The 25,084-nt window shown below is 47.6% G+C and overlaps 1 protein-coding gene across 1 annotated transcript in view; it reads right to left on the reverse strand.

The window, feature by feature from the left end:
* The window catches only part of PPT2 (palmitoyl-protein thioesterase 2), a 59,868-nt gene that overhangs the window by 25,017 nt on the left and 9,767 nt on the right, over positions 1 to 25,084 (reverse strand). Inside the window, exons 2-3 of the mRNA XM_015420799.1 lie at positions 6,211 to 6,288; positions 2,534 to 2,709 (exon numbers count right to left, since the gene is read on the reverse strand). Coding sequence (XP_015276285.1) covers positions 2,534 to 2,709; positions 6,211 to 6,288 — 254 coding nt within the window. The remainder of the gene's footprint in view (positions 1 to 2,533; positions 2,710 to 6,210; positions 6,289 to 25,084) is intronic.

A 25,084-nucleotide genomic window follows, 5' to 3' on the forward strand; every position in this document is an offset into this window, starting at 1 on the left:
TGGATTTCCCAAAGGCCCCCCCCCCCCAAAAAAAACCATTTTCTGGCTATGCCCCTGATCGAGAAGACAAAAGTAATTAATACTGGGGAATTAACACAACTTTAAGGCTGACAATGAAGAAATCGAAACTGTTCAAGATTTTCCATTCCTTGGCTCCGTCATCAACCAAAGGACTGAGGCTGGGAAGAGCACCCATGAAGGAGCTCAGCAGTTCGAGACCCGAGTGTGCCGCATGATGGAGTGAGCTCCTGTCTCTGGCCCTAGCTCCTGCCAACCTAGCAGTTCGAAAGCAAGAAACTGCAAGTAGATAAATAGGTACCGCTTCAGTGGGAAGGTAACAGCGTTCCGTGCATCTCGACGTTTAGTCATGCTGGCCACACGAGCGCAGAAACGTCTTCGGACAGTGCTGGCTCTTTGGCCTGGAAACGGAGATGAGCACCGCCCCCTAGAGTCAGATTCGACTGGTTTTCGAGCAAGGGAAACCTTTACCTTTACCTTCAATTCAAACCGTAGTATTTCCCATTACAACGTACGAGTATGAAAGCTGGACAGTGAAAAAAGTTGAAAGGAAGAAAGCTCCTTAATTTGAAAGGTGGTGTTGGAGGAGAGTTTTAGGGATAGCATGGATTGCAAAAAAGAGAAATAAGAGGGTTCTCCATCAAATCAAGCCTGAACTTTCCCTATAAGCAAAAATGACTAAACTGAAGCTGTTGTACTTTGGTCCCATTATGAGAAGACAAGAGTCACTAGAAAAGACAATAATGTTGGGAAAGTTGATGTCAGAACCCACAGCTAACAACGAAGTAAACACATATTCAGGAACAGTTATACTTTTATTGCAAAGCTATAGATGCACTAACACAGTCACTGTTAAGAATGGCGGCAACCCATAGAGCCTAATAGGATATAGGGTATTCGTATGCACCCCCCCCCCATGGCATGGGCCAATTAGATACCCTCCCGCGCGCGGGAGACAAGTTAGAAAACCGTTAGGTGGCTAAAGCTGGGAAACAGGATTCTCTCACGGTACATAGGAGACTTCCAGACAACACAACCTCCTCCTGCACATCTGTAGAGCACAGGCAGAACAGCAGGGATAGGAATGCAACAGCAATTAACCAGACACAGAATGAACTCCCCAACCCCCATGGCAGCATAGCTGGCAGCTGAAGGCATTAGGAAAAGAGGAAGACCCAACACAGATGGATTGACTCCATAAAGGAAGCCTGACAGCCCTCAATTTGTAAGACCTGAGCGAGGCTGTTAACAATAGGACATTTGGGAGATTATTAATTCATAGGGTGCCCATAAATCAGACGCAACTGTGACAGCACTTAACACACACCTTTGCAATGATCCAGAACAGAGACCTGGTATGATGCAGGGACTAGACTGCCAGATTGGGGAAACCCGGGTTCAAATTTCCAGTCAGCCACGAAGCTCATCTGGGCCCCTCCTGCATCTGGCATTCGCGCCACATTTTCTCAGCACTTGACCTGGTTCCCCCCTTGCCTCGGAATAACTGTTTTCATTCAATCTGGTATGCAGATTTTCCCGTGTCAGTACTTGCCTCAGCAGTCATTAGCCACCTGAGCCAAGTAAGTCATGGTGAGGTGATAAATACAGAGGGGGAAATATGGGCGGGGGAACAGACAGAGATCAATGAAGCCATGTCAAGTTGTCTGCTTATTGTTCCCTTTGCCGTACTGACTGCAAAATCACCCCTGAGCGGCCATAAATCTATGCAGAAGGTACCATAAAACCCAATGAACAAAGGAAGTGAAAGCGGCATGCAGTGCAGAGGGAGATTAACCTCCTGACGTGGCTGTGCAAAAACTGTCAGGACACAGGTGGGTGCAGAATCAGCCTTGGTGATTTAGGCTGGGTGAGAGAGCTACTTGCCTCCCAGGGCTGTTGCAAGGATTAAACGAAGACGAGAACCAATCTACCTTGCCCCAAGCTCCTTAGAGGAAGGGTGGTATAAAAATGAGAGAGAACCAGACGGTAAACAGGTACCCTGTGCAAGAAGGTAAGTGTGCAAGAGTGTGAGTCGCACATCTATTTCCCAGGCAGTTGTTTGTGCCCTCTGAAGCTCCGCCCCTAAGTGGAAGGTGACTGGCGCAAACGACTTGACGAGCACGACACAAGTTCCCGCCGAGGAATCTGACCCCATCCTGTTTTTCTACCTATGGAATGAAGATTTAACAAAAGCAAAAATGGATGAGCTGCATGCACTGGGACAAGACATCCCCTTCACAGAATCTAATCTGAAGTACAGGGAGATGGGAAGGAGGGTTTGCCCAGAGCTGTTCACACTGCAGTTGCCTTCAGACACTTCTGATGTTAATCTGAATTATATTCATTTGCTGGGAGAGGCACTCCGGAAGAAAGCAGCCCTAATGTGGTTATTTCCACTCCGCTAACCCTAATGAAGTTATTTCCACTCCGCTAACCCTTCTGGCTGCTATGTGTGTTAATCCACCACGGCGCTCCGCACCGCCTCCCACACCCACACCCACGCCAGATCTCCTACCTCATTGATATAGTCCAACAGGATTCCAAAGTCGGAAGGGCTGTCGAAGAGGCCGTGGACCACGATGACAGGCTTGTAGGAGGCGGTCAGCGTGAGCAAGAGGAAGACGACCAGGACACAGAACGGAGCCAGCACTCCGATGTAGCCTCGGCGCTGCCGCATGATCCTTCCACCAGCTGGGAAAGAGAAAAGGATTAACGTTACCTCCCAGTTTGGTCTCCTCTCCCTGTCTACGCCCTTTCCCACTCTTCCTCCCTGCACTCTACAATCTGCACGCCCTCTGTCAAAGACAGATGATGTCAAACCCAGAGACTCTGCCCATAACTTTGACAGTTCTGAGGGCCTACCTACACAATATAATACAGTCCTGTAAGACCAGAGGTTCACTGGGAGTTCCATGCTGGAACTTACTTCCCAGGCATATCTAGGGTTGCGAGGTCACTGCTGGCCACTGGCAGGGGATGGTGGGGTAGGGTTGCCAGATCCAGGTTGGGAAATTCCTGGAGATTTGGGGATGGAGGCTGGGGAGAGAAGGGACCTCGGTGGGGTACAATCCCCTGGAGCCCACCCTCCAAAGAATTCATTTTTTCCAGGGGAACTGATCTCTGAAGTCTTGAGATGAGCTGCAATTCCAAAGGATCCCCAGGTCCCACCTGGAGGCTGGCAACCCTATGGGACTAGTGTAAACTGGGGGCCCTTTGAAGGGCACTGAGCCCCCCCCCCCACTGTTTTCTCAACTTGTAACAGCCCCAGGAAACTACAACTCACCCCACTGGGGGAACTTATTTTTATACAACGGGGCAAACAGCAGTTCTCTAAGTTGGGCAGATAGCATGGTAGGATTTCCCCCCATAGTTCTGATCCAAGGCAAGCCCCTGCACATCTGGGGGATTAAATTTCAACCCAGTACTCCTAGCACACAGCTGGTTGGCCGGCAAAGTCGCCCTCCAAAGTTTGGGAAATCCCTGAAGGCTTTGGAGGAGGAGCCTGGGGAATATAATGCCAACGGTGGAATATAATGCCATAGAGTCCACCCTCCAAAGCAGCCATTTTCTCCAGGGGAACTGATCTCTGTAACCTGAAGACCAACATTGATTCCAGGAGATCTCCAGCCACCACCTGGAGACTGGCAACCCTCTGGGTAGGACCCACAGAAGACCTGTGAAAAACGTTTCACGTAGCTGGGCCCAACAGGAGGGGACGCGGCCATTCCACCTCCTGCCTTGGGGCTCATTCTCCTCTCCTGCCTGACGGACTCAGCCAGCCTGTCTCCAGTTTTATCCCATGGGAAGTGGGGAAGAAATATAAGCAAAGGTACAGGTGGGGGGACTACGGTGGCACAGGTGCATCCCCTCTAGCTGCCTCGAGATGTTTAACTAGTAGACCAGCAACCTCCAGGCTGAGATCTGGAAACCTTGCTTTTCCCTGGCCTTTTCTCTTTAAATGTTAGTTTTCTAACTCACGGCTCATACAAACATGTCACAACAGTAAACACGCAGTGAGAAGCACCACCGGATTTGTTGTTCCACTTAATTGCAATCTTCAACTCATAATCCACCATCGCTGTCAAATCATAGGTCCCGTCCCTTTCCTGGGCTCATCACGACGACTGCGTTTTTGCAATCAATGTTTCTTTCTCTAAAACAGCAGCAAGCTTCTCACACCTTGCATACATAATTTCGGCTGCCACCGAAACCTCTCTCTTTGTTGTTAGGAAGCTTTACCTTATAAGCGATCCATCCATTTTTACCCAGCCCTAACACTAAAGGCTCATAGGCTCTCCTGCACCCATTTTGTCCCAACAATAATGCTGTGAGGGAAGCGAAGGTGACTGGCCCTTAGGGATGCCAGCCTCCAGGTGGGGCCTGGGCATTCCCTGGAATTATAGGACATCTCCTCCAGACTAGAGAAATCAGTTCCCCTGAAGAAAATGGATGCTTTGGAGGATGGACTCTAGAGTTGCCAGGTCCCCTCACCGTGCCATCGGGGGGATTGGGGGGACGTTCTCCAACACAAGAACATCACCCAGAAGTGATGTCATAGCTTCAGCAAAGTTACATGGGATGCTCTGGTTTGAGGGCAAAACTGTATGGCCTAGGGTTGCCAAATCTTTTAAACTCACCGGCGGGGGAGGCTCCGTCCCGTCCGGGAGAAGGCTGGGCGTGCGCGTGACGTCAGACGTTGCTGACGTTGGGGGCGTGGGGGGGGCCGAGCTCATCGGGGGGGGAAACATATGGTCCCCCCCCCCGACGAGCTCAGCCACGCCCCCAACGTCAGCACCGTGGCTGCGTCACCTCTGGTGACGCAGCTTCGGGGGCTGGGTTCCCCCCAGGCACATTTGGCAACGCTAGTATGGTTTTAGGCCAAATTTACCCTAGTTTTGCCCTCAAACCAGAGTGTCCTGCGCGACATCCCCAATGTGATTTTATTTATTTATTACTTCAATTTATACCCTGTCCTTCCCGCGAGCAGGCTCAGGGCGGCTTACATAAGTTGGTACCCAGTACCATAAAGCCATTTACAAAAGTTAGAAGATTTTAAGCATTATAAACATTTGTTGTTGTTCAGTCGCACAGTCGAGTCCGACTCTTCGCGACCCCATGGACCAGCTCCCGCCAGGCCCTCCTGTCTTCCGCCGTCCTCTGAAGTTGGCTCAACTTCATGTTCGTTGCATCGATGACACTGTCTAACCATCTCATCCTTTGCCGTCCCCATCTTCTTTGACCTTCAATCTTTCCAAGCACCAGGGTCTTCTCCAGTGAGTGCTCCCTTCTCATTTGGTGGCCAAAGTTATTTGAGCTTCAGTTTCATTATCTGGCCTTCCAGGGAACAGTCAGGGTTGATTATAAACATTAAAATGATCTAATTATTAGTGCTAGTAACTTTCATGTGACGTCATAGTGTTGGGGATGTTGCACCAGAACGTGGCTGTTTGGGGGTGGGGTTCCCCCACCTGGCAGTAGGCTGAAGGCCTGAAAATCGGGGGAACCCCCATCAGGATCTGGGGACCGACAACCCCAGTGGGCTCTGTATCACTTTGGCCCACTGAGGTCCCTGTCCTCCCCATTCTTCATCCCCAAATCTCCAGGAGTCCCCCCAGCCTGGATCTAGCACCCGAACCCCCATCAGTGCCCAGCGGGACCTGGCAACCATAACCCATAGTCATTCACTGAGTTTCACAGCACAGTGGGAATCTGATCCAGGATCACCCAAGTTCAAGCCAGCGTTCTACCTGCTACATTAGTGAGTCTCAAACATTAACCCAAGGAGTTTTCATCCTGACTAAAAAGCTTCCACGGTTTCCCAAGCCTCCTCCCTCCTCCTCCTCTTCACACAACACATGACCCCTTTTCAAAACATTTGCAGCAAATGTCACATGCCTCACGGAGGCCTCCGTTTCTCACATCCTCAAACAATCTGCGAGACCCTTATCAACTACACCTTAGAAGCAAGAATAAGACAAAGAATTTTTTGCCGTCTGCTCATGGTCTACAAAGCCACACCTCAAATGTCCCAACCAAAGTTCTAAGCAACCTAATCTCTTAATCTGAAGAGATCTGGGCCAAAGATAAGAAGAAACTACCTTATTGGTTGGCTGGCTTTTAGACAGTGGCCAGATGAAGAGGAGCAGAAAACAGAAGACAAACGGCATCATACAAAACCTGAACTTCCAGTACCTAGCTGAAAATCGACGTTGGCTGTTATTGTGGATGGATGCAAAGTGCTCTCTGTCTCTCCTCTGCTGAAATCCTTCGCTTTGGGGAAAACAGAAGGCAAGCCCTTTGGCTTTATACCGGAAATAGCGAGGATGACTGTATCAGGGCTGTACCTCTTTGGTGTCGCTCAACCAGTAAGAGTGCCTGGGGCTGAACGACTGGATCCCAGCAACAAATCAGCCTGCTTTCTAGCTAGTGCTCCGAGGGGGATCTTGAAGCTAGCCGACTAGCGTTTGTGGTGGTTTTGTGGAGCTCTTGCCCTTCGAAAGGGTTGGGGGAGCAGATTCCATCCATCCCCTTCCCCTGCTGTGGAGAATCCCTGCCCTTAGGGCTGAATGACACATTATAATGACCGTGTGGTGAACCTGTGATGTTCTGTGCTGGGAACTCAATTTTCACACATGGGGGGGGGGATTCACATTGCGACCATGGGGGGGAAGAAGAGAAGAAGAAGAAGAAGAGATTGGATTTATACCCCGCCCTTCACTTGGAGTCTCAGAGCGGCTTACAAACTCCTTTCCCTTCCCCTCCCCACAACAGACACCCTGTGAGGGGGGTGGGGCTGAGAGAACTCTGACACAAACTGCTCTTTTTCAAGGACAGCTGTGCCAGAGCTTGTGACTGACCCAAGGTCACATCAGCAGGTGCAAGTGGAGGAGTGGGGAATCAAACCCGGTTCTCCCAGATTAGAGTCCGCGCACTTAACCACTACACCAAACTGGCTCTCAACTGGAAGGGGATTAAGGCCCTTTACCTACTACTGCTGTGTGTCCCTGAAATGGTCCCTGACCCAAGGAGCAATTATTTGCCTTACTGGGGACACTTGTTGTTGTTCAAGTTGCACAGTCGAGTCCAACTCTTCGTGACTGGGGAGACTTACATGTAGTCGTTAGTAACACAAACATTTTCCCCAACCGAACAAAAAAATGGTACCCCGTGGCCATTTCAGGTGGAAAAGATGATGTGAGTTGAGGGATGACTCTGGGGAAAACATGAATCAGGCTCCCACACGCCTGCAAACCAAGTCCACAGCACAGAGTGCCATGTGGCTTTTCTAACATGATTCAACCTCAGGAGGACTCGATTTTCTCCTTAGCCAGAGAGGCACAAGACAGGCTTGCCCCTTGATCTTAAATGACTCACGGATCCCCTGGGATACCCAAAACAGACCAGTTTGAGAACTCAGTGGTACTGGTCTAAATTTGGGTTCCCAACTCTGGGTTCAGAAATGCCTGGAGATTTTGGGGGGTGGAGACCGGAGAAGGCGGGTTCGAAAACAGGAATGATCTCGGTGGAGAAGAATTATATAGACTCCACCCTCCAAAGCCGCCATTTTCTCCTGGGGAACTGATCTCTGTAGTCTGGAGATTAGTTGTAATTCCAGGGGAACTCCAGGCCCCAGCTGGAGATTAGCAAATCTATCTACACTGCAGTGGCTCTCATCTTGTATGCATCTTGAACAAATGCTTTCCGAAAGACTTTTGTAAAGCCAGAGGTCCATTCGGGGGGGGATCGCGGGGGATCGCAGTTCCCCCGGTTGAGGTGCGGGGGGGCACACGACGAAGCCCCGCCCCCTGCTTCTGGCCGCCCCGCTTCCGGCCCTCATTCAGCCAGGAGGAGGCAGGAGAAGAGGGAGGGTAAGTTGCTTCCCCCCTGCCTCTCCCCACCCCTGCCTGCCTGGGGCCAGGGAGGGCCTTCGTGGGGCTTCCTCACACTCCCGCTGGCCTTGCAGGTCCACTGCTGGGCCTTATGATGTCAGGGGGTGTGGCATATGCTAATGAGTTATGCTAATGAGTTCCCCAGCTCTTTTTCTACGAAACGACCCCTGGGTAAAGCAGATAGGTATTTGATCGTTCATATGTCGACAGCTGCAAGGATAGTATATGCCAAATATTGGAAAATAATGGAAATACCAACGAAACAAGAGTACGTGAACAAACCATTTGAAACGGCGGAAAATGACAAACTGACACTTGAGATGAGAGCCGGCACAGAATGGACTTTTCAAAAAACTTGGAAGAGATTCTATGATTGATATAATGTAAATGCAACTGATAGATAAATGTAGTAATTTGAGAACGCAGAAAAGATAAGCTTAGTAAAATAGAAAATGAATTTAGAAATTTAATAAGCAGAAGAAGGGATAAAAGTTTCTTGTTATATGTTATATGTTGTTGGGGGTAGTTGGGTGTTGTTTGTATGTATGTGTAGTATATAATGAAAAAAAATAATAAAAGTGTACCCTCGGATACTTAAAAAACCCCCACATATCTCTTTAAACTTTCCCATATCTGTAACCCGTCATTTCCCAAATAACCTCAACAATCTCCCCCCCCCCATTTCTTACTTAATTATTTTGAGGTTTGGCATTGCATGTGCATATGCACACAAGCGCTTTTGATCTGCTTAACATTTTCACAGCTGTAATAAATCCATATTTGCTCAGCGTGAACTACGTTAATATGAGCTGAATAGGTATCTGTAGCTGGGGAAAAACACCCTTAAGTGTGGGTAAGTATAGGCTCAACTCACTATTTTTATGGACACAAAACCCCACACCTATTAAACAGAAGACAGTCAATGAGGAAGTGACAGTTTAGATTTAAAGGAAATCACACTTATGCAATTCAACCGCCTCGCACCATGAGGAAAAGCAGGGTATAAATGTTTTAATGTATCAAATAAAAATAAACCGCTGTCTTATAACACACACACACAGTTAAATTTTAAACTCCTGCCTAGATATGAAAGGCATGGCGAGATTCTGTGCTTCCAATTCCACATGGCACTGTCTTCTCCCACAGAACGCAGAAATCCCTTCCAACAGTCCACCATGTGCCATTCTTCCCAGGACATGACATAGGGTTGCCAAAGACCCGGTCCATGCGGGGGTTCTCCCAGTTTTCGGGGCTTCAATCCGCCACCGACCAGCTGGCAGATTGTGGATGCCCCATCCCAAAGTGATGCCACTGCATTGCCACCATCCGGTGGGATGTCATGTGCAATGTCCCGTGTCAGTGATGTCACATGCAGCCCTCTGGTTTCTGGGCAAAAGCTCTAGGATTTTTTGGCTTCAAACCATAGACTTTGCCCCAAAACCAGAATGGTCACACACAACATTGCCACACGATGACGTCACTTCTGGGTGACATCATTGCGCCAGGGACATCGCACGATGACAACCCTGTTTGGGTGTGGGGTTTCCCCCGCCAGCCAGCTGCCTGGTGGAAGATCAGAGCCCCCAAAAGTGGGGGAACCCCTGCTGGGACCTGGGGGCTGAAAACCGTAAGAGTAGGCCTATTTTTGGGCAGGAACGCACAGGAACGGAGTTCCGGCTGCCTCCTGAGTTGGCCACGCCCAGCAGGAACTCATTAGCATAATAGGCCACACCCAACAGCAGAAACTCATTAGGATTGGCTACATTAGGGGTGTGTGGCCTAACATGCAAAGGAGTCCCTGCTACAAAAAAAGCTGGGTTTTGACAACAAACAAGGTAAACAGAATAAGAAGCAAAAGGTGGGTGTGGCTGGATGACCACACTTCTGGGGGTGCGGCCTAATGTGCTAATGAGCTGTGCTATCAGGGGTGTAGCCTAATATGCTAATGAGTTTGTGCTGTTGGGTGTGGCCTATTATGTTAATGAGTTCCTGCTGTTTTTCCCCTACAAAAAGAGCCTTGCCTAAGAGTAATATGTACAGCAAACTGATAATACATCCTAAACACAGTAGTATACACTCGGCGGAGTGTAATGCCATAGAGTCCACCATCCAAAGCAGCTATTCCCCCCAGGAGAACTGATCTCCGTAACAGGGAGATGAGTGGTGATTTTGGGAGATCTCCAGACCCCAGATGAAGGTTAGCAACCCTGGCCCTTGGGCCAGTCACTCAGCCTAATCAACCTCACAGGGTTGGTAAGGAAAAGAAGGGAAGAGGAAAACCCTGCACAGTGTGTCTTGGACAAGGGAAAGGGGGGAGAAAATATATATAGGAGCACAGGGGGAGTCCTGTGTAATTAAAAACGTACCCATCTACCCACACATCAGAAGATACCTACACATGGAAAGTTAGGTATCCACGACAAGGGGGGAAGAAGAAGAAGGAGAAGGAGGAGGAGGAGGAGGAGGAGGAGGAGGAGATTGGATTTATACCCCGCCCTTCACTACCCAAAGGAGTCTCAGAGCGGTTTACAAACTCCTTCCCCTTCCCCTCCCCACAACAGACACCCTGTGAGGTGGGTGAGGCTGAGAGAGCTCTGGCAGAAACTGCTCTTTTTCAAGAACAGCTGTGCCAGAACTACGGCTTGCCCAAGGTCATCCAGACAGGTGGCAAGTGGAGGAGTGGGGAATCAAACCCGGTTCTCCCAGATTAGAGTCCGCGCATTTAACCACTACACCAAACTGGTTAGGCCCTTCTACCTGACAAGGTAGTTTTCTGGGTATAGGGGTTGTTGGGGGGTATTTTTGCTGTCAAGCTACAGCCAACCTATGGTGATCCCATAGGGTTCTTAAGGTGTAAAGAAATAACATTTTCTCCTGGGAGACTGGCAAGCAGCACAGTCTCCACTTTGTGCTTTAACAGTTTTTTCCCTTCTAGGTGGAGGTGGAAGTCAGTTCGGCCTGTACCTCAGCCCACCTGCAGAAAAAAGGGATGGTCAAGCTTCCCTCTTCTCTCCCCTCCCCCCACTTCCACAGGCAGGGAACAGAGAGTTGAGGGTGTCAAATTCTAGAGAGGCTTGAGGAAGGAGGTGACAAGAAAAGCTTCCTTGACCTGGGCTGACCAGGGTCAAGGGGGTGGAGTACCAGAGATGATAAAATCTACGGGTAAGAGGAAGACTGTCTCTTTTCCTTGGGTGCTGGGACCAGGCGTGCACACGGACTTCTCCTCTGTAAGTGGGCAGCCACTGACCAGGTGCTCGCCTGGGAGACTGGGAGCAAGCTTTCAGGTAATGGTACCTCTGTAGAGAAATAGAACATCTAAGAGCCTGCCCTGTATTTTAACAGCTGATAGGGCACGTATGGAGAAAGGGACAGAGGATTTGTGTTTTGACCAAGTTCTTTTGTATTCCTTGCTCAACTTGGGTGTGGGGCTAAAAATATGCTTGTAAATGTTTTCTTTATAGTACATACTTTATAACTCCCTAGGAGGGCAGGGTGGAATAGGGCCTGAAGGCCAGAGCAGGCCCGCTCTACCACACAAGGCAACAGACATTCATAGGGAGTTTGCCATTGCTTGCCTCCGCATAGCGAGCCTGGGCTTCCTTGGCGGTCTACGATCCAAGTACAAACCAAGGCTGGCCCTGCTTAGCTTCATAGATCTGATGAGACTGGGCAAGCCTGAGCTATCCAGGTCAGGGCACAAGGGCAGTAGGAATGTCTAATTGGTCTGTGCGGGTATAGCCCTGACCCAGGTCAGCCACCATAGCAAGAACTAGAGCATACACACTATGTAGCTAGGATCAAACACATTGTGTTTCTAATCACAGTTGGCAGGAAAAGGCATTGTGTCTTCAATATACACTATGTTGACATTACTAATAGATATGCTGATTATCCTTGTCATTAAAGCCATCATTTGCATAGTTCTTTGAAGATGCAGACTGCTTTCAGTCTTAATGTGGCTCACTTGCTTCCCATCTTGACTGGGCTATTCCTGATCCTACTCGAAAGGAAGCATGGAGGTTCATAGAGGGGAAAACTCCACTCAGAAATTCCCCAGTGAAATCCAGTGGTGGGGATGGGGGGTGGGGGGTGAACTTGGGTCACTTGTAATGTGAACTTGCCCTGATTTGGATAGCCCAGGCTAGCCTGATCTGGTCAGCTAAGCAGGGTTGGCCCTTGTGGTGGTGGTGGTAGAAGAAGTAGTAGTAGTAGTAGTAGTAGTAGTAGTAGTAGTAGTAGTAGTAGTAGTAGTAGTAGTAGTAGTAGTAGTAGTAGTAGTAGTAGTAGTAGTAGTAGAAAGAAGAAGAAAAAGAAAGAAGAGGAGGAGGAGATTGGATTTATACCCCTTCACTACCCAAAGGAGTCTCAGAGCGGTTTACAAATTCCTTCCCCTTCCCCTTGGGTCTTGGATGGGAGACCTCCAAGGAATACCAGGGATGTGACACGGAGTCAGTGAGGCAACGGCAAACCACTTCTGTTCATCTCTTGCATTGGGAACTCTATGGGGGCTCCCAGACATGGGCTGCGACTTGACGGCAAAGAAGAAAGAAAAAGCGAACCCAGCTTCTTTTCCGCCATTTCTGTCCTAACCCTAACCGAGTGTGACATTTTATACTTAGCATTGCAGATCAAGGACTATATGGGACATATTCATTTCCTTTGCCCTGCAAAGCCGATTGATCAGAAGTAGAGATGAAGAAATCCCACCACTGTATTCACTTGGCATGCCCTCTCTGCTGAAATACCTACAGTGTCTCTCCCGCATGGAATACAAGCTCAAACCCACTGGCCAAATTTCCTTATTCGTGTCTAGCTTAGGCTCACTGCAGTGCCATGAGCAGCCCACCTCAAAATCGTCTTTACTTCCATTTACACTCCACCATTCTCCTCGATGGGAACCCAATGCGGCTCACACTATTCCCCTCTCCTCCATTTTGTCCTCACAAAACCCCTGTGGGGTAGGTTAGGCTGAGAGTGTGTGAGAGGCTAAAAAACTGTGAGCTGGCTCACACTAACTCAGCTTAGAGGGAACACTGCAGGCAACGGCAAACCACTTCTGTTCATCTCTTGCATTGGGAACTCTATGGGGGCTCCAGACATGGGCTGCGACTTGACGGCAAAGAAGAAAGAAAAAGCGAACCCAGCTTCTTTTCCGCCATTTCTGTCCTGACCCTAACCGAGTGTGACATTTTATAGTTAGCATTGCAGATCAAGGACTATATGGGACATATTCATTTCCTTTGCCCTGCAAAGCCGATTGATCAGAAGTAGAGATGAAGAAATCCCACCACTGTGTTCAACTTGGAATGCCCTCTGCTGAAATACCTACAGTGTCTCTCCCGCATGGAATACAAGCTCAAACCCACTGGCCAAATTTCCTTATTCGTGTCTAGCTTAGGCTTACTGCAGTGCCATGAGCAGCCCACCTCAAAATCGTCTTTACTTCCATTTACACTCCACCATTCTCCTCGATGGGAACCCAATGCGGCTCACACTATTCCCCTCTCCTCCATTTTGTCCTCACAAAACCCCTGTGGGGTAGGTTAGGCTGAGAGTGTGTGACTGGCCCAAGGTCACCCAGCAGCAAGCTAAGTGGCTGCAAGCATATTGGGATTAAACTAAAGAGCCTACACACGCGTCACACATCCAAATTCCTGTTCAGAGCCATTCCCCTCCCATGAAAGCCAGTTTATCTGCAAAATTAAAAATCACTCTTCCCAAAAGTTTAAACTTTTGCTGTGCTTCACAGATTTCTGTGCAGTGCAGCCATATCTGGCATGTTGTTGTTGTTCAGTCGCACAGTCGAGTCCGACTCTTCACGACCCCATGGACCACATCACACCAGGCCCTCCTGTCTTCCGTTGTGCTCCGGAGTTTGCTGAATTTCATATTCATTGCATTGGTGACACTGTCCAACCATCTCAACCTTTGCTGTCCCCTTCTTCTTTGACCTTCAATCTTTCCCAGCATTAGGGTCTTCTCCAGTGAGGGCTCCCTTCTCATTTGGTGGCCAAAGTATTTGAGCTTCAGCTTCAGTATGTGGCCTTCTAGGGAACAGTCAGGGTTTATTTCTTTGAGGATTGAGGATTGACTGATCTCCTTGCAGTCCAAGGGACTCTCAAGAGACTTCTCCAGCACCATAATTCAAAAGCATCTATTATAGTCCAACTCTCGCAGCCATACATTACTACTGGGAATACCCTTGCTTTGACCATACGGACTTTTGTTGGCATACCAGACTGTAAAATTAACCACTGATGGCATCCAATCTATTGCACAAGCCACAGTTATTTATGGTTTCATGTAATCTTTGAATCAAGTCACTAAACTGCGCTCTTGTGAAGAAGGAGAAGGAGAAAAATAAGAGATTGGATTTGTACCCTGCCCTTCACTACCCAAAGGAGTCTCAGAGCGGCTTACACTCTCCTTTCCCTTCCCCTCCCCACAACATACACCCTGTGAGGCAGATGGGTCTGAGAGAGCTCTGAGAGAACTGCTCATGAGAGAACAGCTCTGAGAGAACTGTGACTGACCCAAGGTCACACCAGCAGCTGCATGTTGAGGAGTGGGGAATCAAACCTGGTTCTCCCAGATTAGAGTCTGTGCTCTTAACCACTACACCAAATTGGAAGCAACTTCGTTTAGAATACCATTATTCAAGCTTGTAAATTTCAAAGAACCCCTCATGAGACAGAATGGAAGGAGAGCAAATTCTGCAGCCTACAACAGAGCACACCAAGGCTCCAGGTACTGAGATCATTTGTGCTTCAGATAAGGGGTTAGTTAAAGCCGGGAACACGTGCCTTGCCAATAACAAGCTATTTGTAAAACTAGGTTACAAGCGACTGCAAACATTTGCATTTTATGAAGTACCTGGCATTCACAATTGGGGCATTAGAGACAGATGCAACAGCCCACGCATTCCCTGATCTGGATTAAGAATTCTTAGGCACACCTTTTGAAAGCACCGGGTAGATTTGTCTTCCCAGCAAGATCAGAAAATGAGTGCTTAGACTGGGAGGGAAATGCTCAGCAACACCCAAAAGTCAGGAGGGAGGAAAAAACAAAACAAAATTTTTTGACTATGACCAAAGAGCTGAGAAGGTGAACAGCTTTTGGACATACCTCTGCTATGGATCCTGTACAACAAAGGTGTCTGGCAGGGATTATACCACTAAACCCAAGCACTGACCTCTAGCATACAGCCTGCCATAATACTTCATTCACATACCTCAGGCATTCCAATCAGTGATGCCAGCCTCCAGGTGGGACCTGGGGATCCCGTGGAATCACAGCTCATCTCCAGATGACAGAGATCAGTTCCAATAGAGAACATGGATACTTTGGAGGGTGGACTGTATGGCAGAGAGCCAGTTTAGTGTGGTGGGAGAGCCGGGTTTGATTCCCAACTCCTCTACATGCAGCTGCTGGTGTGACCTTGGGTCAGTCATAAGTTCTTTCAGAGCTGTGCTCTCAAGGGCAGTTCTCAAGAGAGCTCTCTCAGCCCCACCTACCTCACAGGGTGTATGTTGTGGGGAGGGGAAGGGAAAGGGATTGTAAGCTGCTCTGAGACTCCTTCGGGTAGTGAAGGGCGGGGTACAAATCCAATCTCTTCTTCTTCTTCATTGTACCCCACTGAGGTCCCGGTCCTCCTCAGGCTCCACCCCCAAACTTCCAGGAGTTTCCCAGCCTGCATCTGGCAATCCTAACCCCCCATCCCCTGCTGGTGACCAGGGAGGACTTGGCAACCGTAAGTCTAAAGGTGGTGCACTGTACTCCCCCCCATTTCCTGTTACATCCTGAAAGCATCCAACACATGCAAGGTCTACCATGCATAGATAAAGAACAAAGTTTTGAGTCCAATGTGGCACCTTTAAGACCAACAATGTTTTATCCACTGTATAAGCTTTTGTGTACAAAGCACACTTGGAAGTGTGCTTTGCACACGAAAGCTTATGCCCTGAATAAAACTTTGTTGGTCTTAAAGGTGCCACTGGACTCAAAACTTTGTTCTGCTGCTTCATACCAACATGGCTACCCCACCTGAATCTATAAGCATAAAAAAAGAAAATGACAGAGGGGACAACTAGTTAGCATAGTGAGATTAGGGGCTTCCTACTATTTTCGAATAGTCTCCTTCCTGTCTCCAGATTGGCTCAGTTGGGGGTTTTTCCTGCTCCTGCTGAGAATAGTTTGTTACTGACTCTCTCCTAGCCAGATAGACAGGCTTCTCTTTCTCTCTCTCTCACACAAAGCTTGTTCTGTTCTTAATAAACCAATTTTATTCTTTAAACAGCTTGTGCTCCGCTTTACTACATATCTACATTCTGCCAAGAAAAGGTACCCTGAAACAAAAACAAGGCACGCCCGCCGCACTCTGTAAGTCCTTACGGAAAATCATCATGGAAGTCGAAAACATAAAAGGTCTGCCTATCCCTGCCAACCAGCTGGCATTTTATTGCTTCCCACTAAAACCGTTCTCTCAGGTAAAGTAAAGGTAACATAAGAACATAAGAGATGCCAATGTTGGATCAGGCCAAAGGCCCATCCAGTCCAACACTCTGTATCCCACAGTGGCCAGAAATACCAGTGCCATCAGGAGGTCCACCAGTGGGGCCAGGACATTAGAAGCCCTCCCACTGTTGACCCCCCCCAAGCACTTAAAGGTAAAGGTTCCCTTGCTCGAAAGCCAGTCGAATCCGACTCTAGGGTTGCGGTGCTCATCTCCGTTTCAAAGCCGAAGAGCCAGCGCTGTCCGAAGACATTTCCGTGGTCATGTGGCCGGCATGACTAAACACCAAGGTGCACGAAACGCTGTTACCTTCCCACTGAAGTGGTACCTATTTATCTACTTGCAATGTCTTGCTTTCGAACTGCTAGGTTGGCAAGAGCTGGAACTAGAGACGGGAGCTCACTCCGTCATGCGGCAACTCGGGTCTCGAAGTGCTGAACTACCGACCTTCCACAGCCTGCAGTTCAGCGTCTTAACCACTTGAGCCACCGCAGCTCACTCTCAGGTAGCCAACAGGAAAAACCAATGAACTCAAGAAATTCTACCAAGTCCCGCTTATTACCAATTATGACAAAACCATTAAAAGGTCAGGCCATTAAAGTAAACCACCACCCTTTAATTAAAATACCTATGGTCAGCGTGATTATTCCGACACAAGCCACTCTAATAATTAAACCAGGATCTGAAGGCACATTTTGAAGTTGGTGTTATTAATCGCATCTCATCTGTGGTTTCGTGTGTTGCCTGAACATAGACATCCTGACGCTCCCCAGCGCCACCCTCACCACCATACAGGTTGAAATACCAAGGCATCTTCTGAGCGCACCACCTTTCCCTTCACCACTGAGGGGACCACAACTAGAGATGTGAAGGCCCAGAAAAAAACCAGAGAAATTCGGGGGGTGAATGGGTTTTTCCATTTTTTTCCTGAAGCCTTTTTGTTTTTTTCCAAAAAATTGGAAAAATTGAAAAAAGAAAGGAAAAAAATTGATTATGGAATGTTTTATTTTAACAGGATGAATAAAATATTGTAAGACAAGGTGTTCAAATATTTTCCGTCCTAGGTTACAAACTGAACTCTCCAATGCAAGAACAAGATGCATTTCTTCCTTTAGGAGGTGCGATTGTCAGAAGAAAATAAAAAAGTTTCAGTTTTGTTTTTGCATGTGGGTGGGTATTCTGTTTGTAATAATTGTTTGGATACACTATATTTTTAATATGCTAGTTGTGATAATTTCATGCCAAGTAAAAATGTCCATAGTCATATTTTATGTTCCTAAAGTAACAGAATGACTTTCAATCTAGAAAAGACAAAAGAAATGCTAATGTAGCATTTTTTTCAATTTTTCCGAAAATTTCCGTTTTTTTCTGGGGGGGAAACGGAAAAAACCCGGGGTTTTTTCCGAGCTTCAAAATTTCAGGAAATTTTACATCTCTAACCACAACCAGCATCCATGCATCTGGGGTTACAAAGCTAGGTCAGAGACAAAATTTAGAACTTCAAACACAGATATGTTTTTTCCAAGCACTGACAAGTTGCCACAGGAAGGCTCCCCAAACAGAGTAGGACGATTTTTATTTATTTATTTATTTCATTGTATTTATACCCCCGCCCTCCCCACGAACGGGCTCAGAACGGACTCCAGAACCGCAGCAGACACCCTCGCTGCGACTAGCCTTACCTTGGAGCTGAGAGAAGTAGCTAGATCAAAGCCCCAACCCTCCAGTTACCCCATGGCTCTCACCTGGATCAAGGTCGACAGCCCCTGCTAACCTCAGACACTCACCCAGGGAGGGCTCAGCTCAGCTCAGCTGCCAAAGCTCCAGTTTCTGAGATTATGAGGCCTTCTCCTGGCCTTGCCCTCTCCTTCCAGCCAATGACAATGCATTGCGGAGGACACAGGAATTCTTTTGTTTCTGCCTTACCTGGGTAACCTGGGTAACAATTTACTAGCTGCTGAACACAGCAGGTTCCCTGACCTGGAGTAGTCTGACCATATGCCAGGCTACATACTGAGGAGAAGAGAAAACAGTTCCCGTCCAGTGGACGCCACACAGCCAACATGCCAGGGAGAGCTGTAGTGGATAGAGGGAAGCCAGTGTGGTGTAGTGGTTGGAATGTCTGACTAGGACCTCAGGGACCCATGTTCAAGTCCCCACAGAGGCATGAAGCTTTAGGTCAATCACACCCTCTCAGCCTAAACCACCTCAGAGAGACCTTGTGAGGGCAAACAGGGAGAAAACAGGGAGAATGAGACTGGCCTGAGGTAGAGAGTAAGAAAAAACGCAGCCGTAACCTGAAAGATGCCCACCAGTAACTCCTAGGAACCTCGTAGGCCTGCCTACCATAGAGTCAGCGCCAGAAATCCTAGAACACGGCTGCCATTTTGGGCCACGCTGTCAAACTGTTAGCAAGACCGTTTCATTTGTTCCCCCCTCCCACGGAAAGAGCTACAGCCTCACAAATAAGCTAAACATTTATGTAGCACTTCAGGCTGTACAAAATACATATGACTTCAATTAATCGTTATAAATACCCTTTAATTTAGCTCGGGGTTTATTATTATCCCCGTTCTGCAAATATAAATGAGAAGGCTGAGACCTGGCCTCAAGGCCGCTTCTGAACACGAACTTCCCAGCTCGCCTCTGAAGCACAACATTGCCACCACAGCGAGAAATCAGCACTTGGTGGCAGAGAGGGTTACAGCCAATTCAAATGCAGGACTCGCTACTCATCCCAAGGTGCGAACTGCTTCCATGGATAAAGTACTGAGCTTGAGACAGGGTCCCCAACTCCCAGGCCTCCCACTGTAGCATTTCCCCACTGTAAGCCCCTCTGCTTATTGGTGAAGCAGTGGGAACAAATTTGGTGTGGAAAAATTGGCTTTGTGCTTACACCACAATTCCCTGGGAATCCTAGGACATTGCCCCGACACAGCGATGTCAACATCTGGGTTCTCACCAGTAGTGATGTTGTGGCATTGGCGTCGTGCCGCTTTTGTAGTCCCATCCCAACAGCATCTCCTGCTGGCTGCCAGCGCTCAGCTAGCAACCCTAGTTTGAGGTGCTGAGGGGAACCAAAAGGACCTGTCCCCGATGTTTAATCAGAAAAAGTTGTGTTTCTCATGGGCAAGTCATCGTTTGAGGTTGTAGGAGTTTGTTGCACGGTAGCAGATCGCTTGCTTTGCATGTAAAAGGTCCGAGGTTTAATCCTCAGCATCTCCATGGATAAGTAAGCAAATAATGTGAAATATCTCAGCTGGAGACCCTGAAGAGATGCTTCTGAGTATATAACAATGACCTTGATGGACCAAGGGTCTGATTAAGTATAAGGCAGGTTCATGTGTTCGTGTTACACATAAAGGTAAAGGTTCCCTTGCTCGAAAGCCAGTCGAGTCCGACTCTAGGGTTGCGGTGCTCATCTCCGTTTCAAAGCCGAAGAGCCAGCGCTGTCCGAAGATGTTTCCGTGGTCATGTGGCCAGCATGACTAAAATCTCTTTAACCAAGTACAGACCATATCCCCCTGTTGGTCACACACCCTAACATGGTAAGGGAGTTTCAGCATGTCAGTGAAGCTAAGAGTAATACCGTAAGGAGTCTGGACTCTGTCAAGAGGCTAAACTCCTACTAGAGTAACTCCAAGTGGAATGGTCAAAGATGAGGCATGACTGACCTGCATCCACCTCCTTCAAGAATCTACAGCTACATCAGCAGAAGACAGTTGCCAGCTCCAATGGTAATCGGGATGGAGGAATCCTTGGGGCAGCACCAGCAGTGGAAGGTTACACTGGTAGAGGAACTGTCATAGACAACAACAATGACACTCCAGCTAACCCTGGTTAGTTAGTATTGCTCAGAAGGTGGCAATGGTAAACCACTTCTGATCACCTCATACCTCAAAAACCCTACAATTAGACAACCCAAAATGTGTGAACAGAATGCTGGACTAGGTGGGCCTTTGGTCTGATGCAGCAGGGCTCTTCTTATGTTCTTCTAATTGTATACGTAGATATCACCAGGTGGCCAATACAGAAATCAAACAGATTACAACATCAGAAGCAGAAGATGAAGATCTATTCAGTCTGCTAAAGCAAGACCTATTCAGTCTGCTAAAGCAAGACCAACAACCGACTGTGGTACAGACCATGAACTGTAAATATCAAAAAGCATAATAAACCTGAAGAAAAAAACACCAAAACATTTATTGCACAAAATATAATCTAAACGACATCCCTAAAGTGTTTAAAGACCATGTGAAGAACAGATTTGCATTACTAAGTTCAATTGAACATGAACCAGAAGAATTGCGGGTTGTAACCAGAGATATTATCAAGGAAGAATGCACAAAGACTATTCCTGTAGCCAAAGGAAATTAAAAACCTCAACAGATAATGAAACTGTTAACATTGCTAAAGATAGATAAGAAAAAGTAAAAGGTGAAAGGTGACAGAAATAGAATCAGAATTCTAAATGCGGCATTCCAGCAACTTCCACGTAGACACAAAGAGAACCACTACAAAGAGTCTAAAGAAACAGAACAACAAAAATAGAGATCTGTTCCACAAGATCCAAAAAATCACAGGCAAATTCAAACCATGGCTATGGATGCTGTAACAGCTAAACAGAAAAACATAAACTATTTAAGACATAATAAAGAAAAGATAGGAACAATACACTTAAAAAGTATACAGAAGAGAAAAGGATGACAGATTCCTTCGAAACCTTACAACAAAGACTCTTAGCATATGTGGAACGAGAAACACCAGATGTTCAAGCTGGATTCAGAAAAGGAAGAGTCACAAGAGATCATATTGCAAACTTACACTGGTTACTGAAGCAAGAATTTCATAAGAAAATCAGATCATGTTTCATAGATTATAGCAAAGCTTTTGACAGTGTGGACCATGAAAAACTATGGGTAGTTTTAAAGGAAATGAGTGTGCCACAACACCTGATTGTTTTGATGCAAAACCTGTACTCTGGACAAGAGGCTACTGTAAAAACAGACTATGGAGAAACAGAATGGTTTCCAAATGGTAAAGGTATCAGACAAAGATGTATTTTATCTCCCTATCAGTTCAATCAATAACAGAACATGTAAGGGAAGCTGGATTAGGTTTAAATGAAGGTGGAGTGAAAACTGGTGGAAAAAACATTAGCAATTGGAGATATTCAGATGACATCACATTACTGCCTGAAAATAGTGAAGACTTGAAAGAAATACTGGTGATGGTTAAAGCAGAAAGTACCAAAGAAGGATCACAGTTGAACATCAACAAGACAAGAGTAACGACTACTGGGGAATTACACAACTTTAAGGCTGTCGATGAAGACATTGAATTATTAAAAGATTTTCTATTCCTTGGCTCCACCATCAACCCAAACAGAGACTGCAACCAAGAAATCATGAAAAGATTGAGACTGAGAAGGGCAACCATAAAGGAGCTAGAAAAGCTCCTTAAATGTAAGGACGTGTCACTGGAGACCAAGATCAAAATAATTCATCTCTCCTTTATATATAATTGTATTTTCGTGTGAGACTTCTCCAGAACATTCCACACATTCCCAAATCAGTTGGCTCCCTGAAGTGTCAATCACAAGGTGTCTCTATCCATTGGTAGCTGCGTTCCATTAGTCCTGCCCACAGAACCAGTCACCAGTGTCTGGGCCTCAGTATGCTGCGAGGCGACGGACGGGATGGATGCTCCAGAGAACGGAGGGTCCTGAGCCTGAGCCCGATCATGGCTGTACTGCAGCGGTCGAGGGAGACCCCCAATGGCCACAGTGGGAGGAGAGGAAGCAGCTGCTGCCCCCCCAGTCACAGCCCCCCCCCCCAACTAGGGCAGCATCCTCTATCCAGCCAGAGAAACGGCGGCGGCAGAGGCAAGAACATGGGAAGGGGTTTTCCAAACAGTGTTACTGATGGCGGTGGTGGCGGAGGCATCTTTCCTGGTTGGCTCACACAGCAGCATTAAGGGAGGAGGGGGCCTCAGGCACTCCCCGCTGCTGGTCCTGCAAGCTGCAGAAGGGTGGGAGGCTGGGAAGGTGGCTGCAAGCCGGCACGCAAAGCGTGACGCCTTTGCCTCAGTAGTGGTCAGGCACTCTCGCTGCACTATGCTGCGCCGACGACGTAGGCAGTCCACTCTAGACCTTGCTCCTCAATCACTGGCCAGCCCCGCCGCCTGCCCTTTGGCAGTCGAGCTCTGCAAACGCCCCACCCCAATCCCCTCCCCTCTCGGCCGTCAGCGTAGTTATGAAGGATTCATCCACCACACACGTTCCTGCCCTCACTCACACTCTGGCCTGCCTGGACACCCTGCTTGCCTGGCTGTCGCTGCTCTGGGTGCTTGCGGGTTTCCCGGGGAGGGGCCTGGCCTGAAATGAAAATAACAGGAAGGAAGGGAGCGGCAGTACCCCAAACCAGCTCCTTATAGGAAGATGGTTGGAATAAGCCCATGAGAGGCGGGAACGGGAGGGGGGACACATGGAATGTGACAGGGACGAACCGTTCTCCCTGTGACAGAGAGTGGCCGACGAGACTGGCCCAACAGAGGTTGTTAGTTGCACTTTAAACAGTCTTGTTCTCAACAAAACCAAGTGTCTGATGGAGTGTTAAAGACTTCTCAGGTTTGCTGTGTCATCTCTCCTTATATATAATTGTGCCCTCAACCCTGGGGACTGGGGACGGGAGAAGAAACCAGAGTGGCGGGGAAAAAAACAGGGGGGGGGGGGGGGGGGGGGGCTGTGTACACGCTGACATGTCACATCTTGCTAGAGCTCGTTGTATTCATTTTACAACGAGCTTTACTACTAGTAACATAATATTCCCCATTACCACTTATGGGTGTGAACGTCAGACAATGAAGAAAGCTGTCGGGGCAAAAAGTGATTAATTTGGAAGAAAGTTTTACAGATACCATGGACAGCCAAAAAAGGCAAATGAGGTTCTAGATCAAATCAAGCCTGAACTCTCGCTAGAAGATAAAATGACTAAACGGAGGCTATCATATGTTGGTCATTTCATGAATTTTAATTTAATTTAATTTGTTAGATTTCTACCCCACCCTCCCAGCCAAGGCCGGCTCAGGGCGGCTTACATAAAACAGCACATAAATTACAGTAAAAACAATTAAGACACTTAAAACAGTACTACAACCAATTGGTGACATAATAAGTGCTAGCATTATTGTCCTTAATTGTCATTACTTCAACAATGACTGCCGATGAAGGCAAGACTCAACTCACTGGAAACAACAATCATGCTAGGAAAAGTTGGAAGGCAATAATAAAAGATGACCCCCAACATGAGATGGATGGACTCAATAAAGGAAACCATGGCTTTCAGTTTGCAAGACTGGAAGAAGAATGTTAAATTGCAAGATGTTTTGGAGATCATGAATTCATAGAGTCGACATAAGTTGGAAGTGACCTGGCAGCCTGTAACACACACAGAGACCGTATCTGCTTATCCTGCTGTGGATTTCAACCTGGGTAAATGACTGACATATTAATTGTTTCAGTCTCTGACAGATAATTGATCTTTATGTTAATTCATCAGCAATCTGATTTTCATCTTTAATTTCATTTTGCACAGGCTAGGGCTTAATTAAAAAACATTTATTTCTATTGGCGTGCACTCAGGGGTCATTTCCTGCAGGAGCGCACAGGAGCGGAGCTCCAGCAGTAGAGAGCCCAGGGGATGGAATGCTCCCTCTAAGCTGTGGAGCCTTGTGAGCAAAAATTCTACTTTGTGAGCTGCTGGCATTAAAGTCGTGAGCGAGCAATTTGGCTACTGCATAAATTAGTTTATTCTGGAGCCATCCTTCCTGAGCTGAGACAAAAATCTGTGAGCTGGAGGCTAAAAAATTGTGAGCTAGCTCACACTAACTCAGCTTAGAGGGAACACTGGCTAGACACATGCAACAAGCCCCACCCCCTGCTCCCAGCAGCCCTCAGTCAGAGCAAGAAGCAGCCAGGTAAGTTGCAGAGCCCCCCCGGCCCCCCGGTCCAAAACAGTCCAGTGGCACCTTTAAGACCAAGTGTTATTCAGGTGCAAGCTCTCCCACCTCTGCAAAGACAGATCTGCACGTCCCCCCCCCCCAATAGCTACTAATCCAAAACAGTCCAGTGGAGTGGTGGGTGTTGCCTTCTGACACACTTCCAGTGATGTCAGGGGGTGTGGCATATGCAAATAAGTTATGCTAATGAGTTCCTGCACCTCTTTTTCTATGAAATGACCCCTGCATGCACTGAATCCACCATTATGAGTGTTATGACATTCAGGCTGCAATCCTACACATATTTACCTGGGCACAAACCCCAGTGATCACAGAGTAGGCATGCATGTCAAGTGTCTGCAACTTTTTACAATTAAAGAGCGGAAGTTGCACACACAAGGTCTCACAATAAGGTAATAAATATACACAACAGCATCCCATGCAACTGCTGTTTTAATGCGCTGGCAGAAATCTGTGCATGGTTTGCACTTGGTGTACGGGCAACTGCTCTCCTCGGTCATTTCCCTTTCTGCAAAACATCGCTAAAAGGCCCTGGGGTCCCGTAAAAACTCTGCCTGCCATTTCATTCAAGCACTGGTAATTCTAGCATCCCGCCAGGGGAAAGGTGCCGCCAAGTTACAGCAACATTACGATGACCCCACAGGGT

The sequence above is a fragment of the Gekko japonicus genome, unplaced genomic scaffold (genome assembly GCF_001447785.1).
Source record: "Gekko japonicus isolate JY-2015 unplaced genomic scaffold, Gekko_japonicus_V1.1 scaffold1882, whole genome shotgun sequence".
In the NCBI taxonomy this organism is placed as follows: Eukaryota; Metazoa; Chordata; class Lepidosauria; order Squamata; family Gekkonidae; genus Gekko; species Gekko japonicus.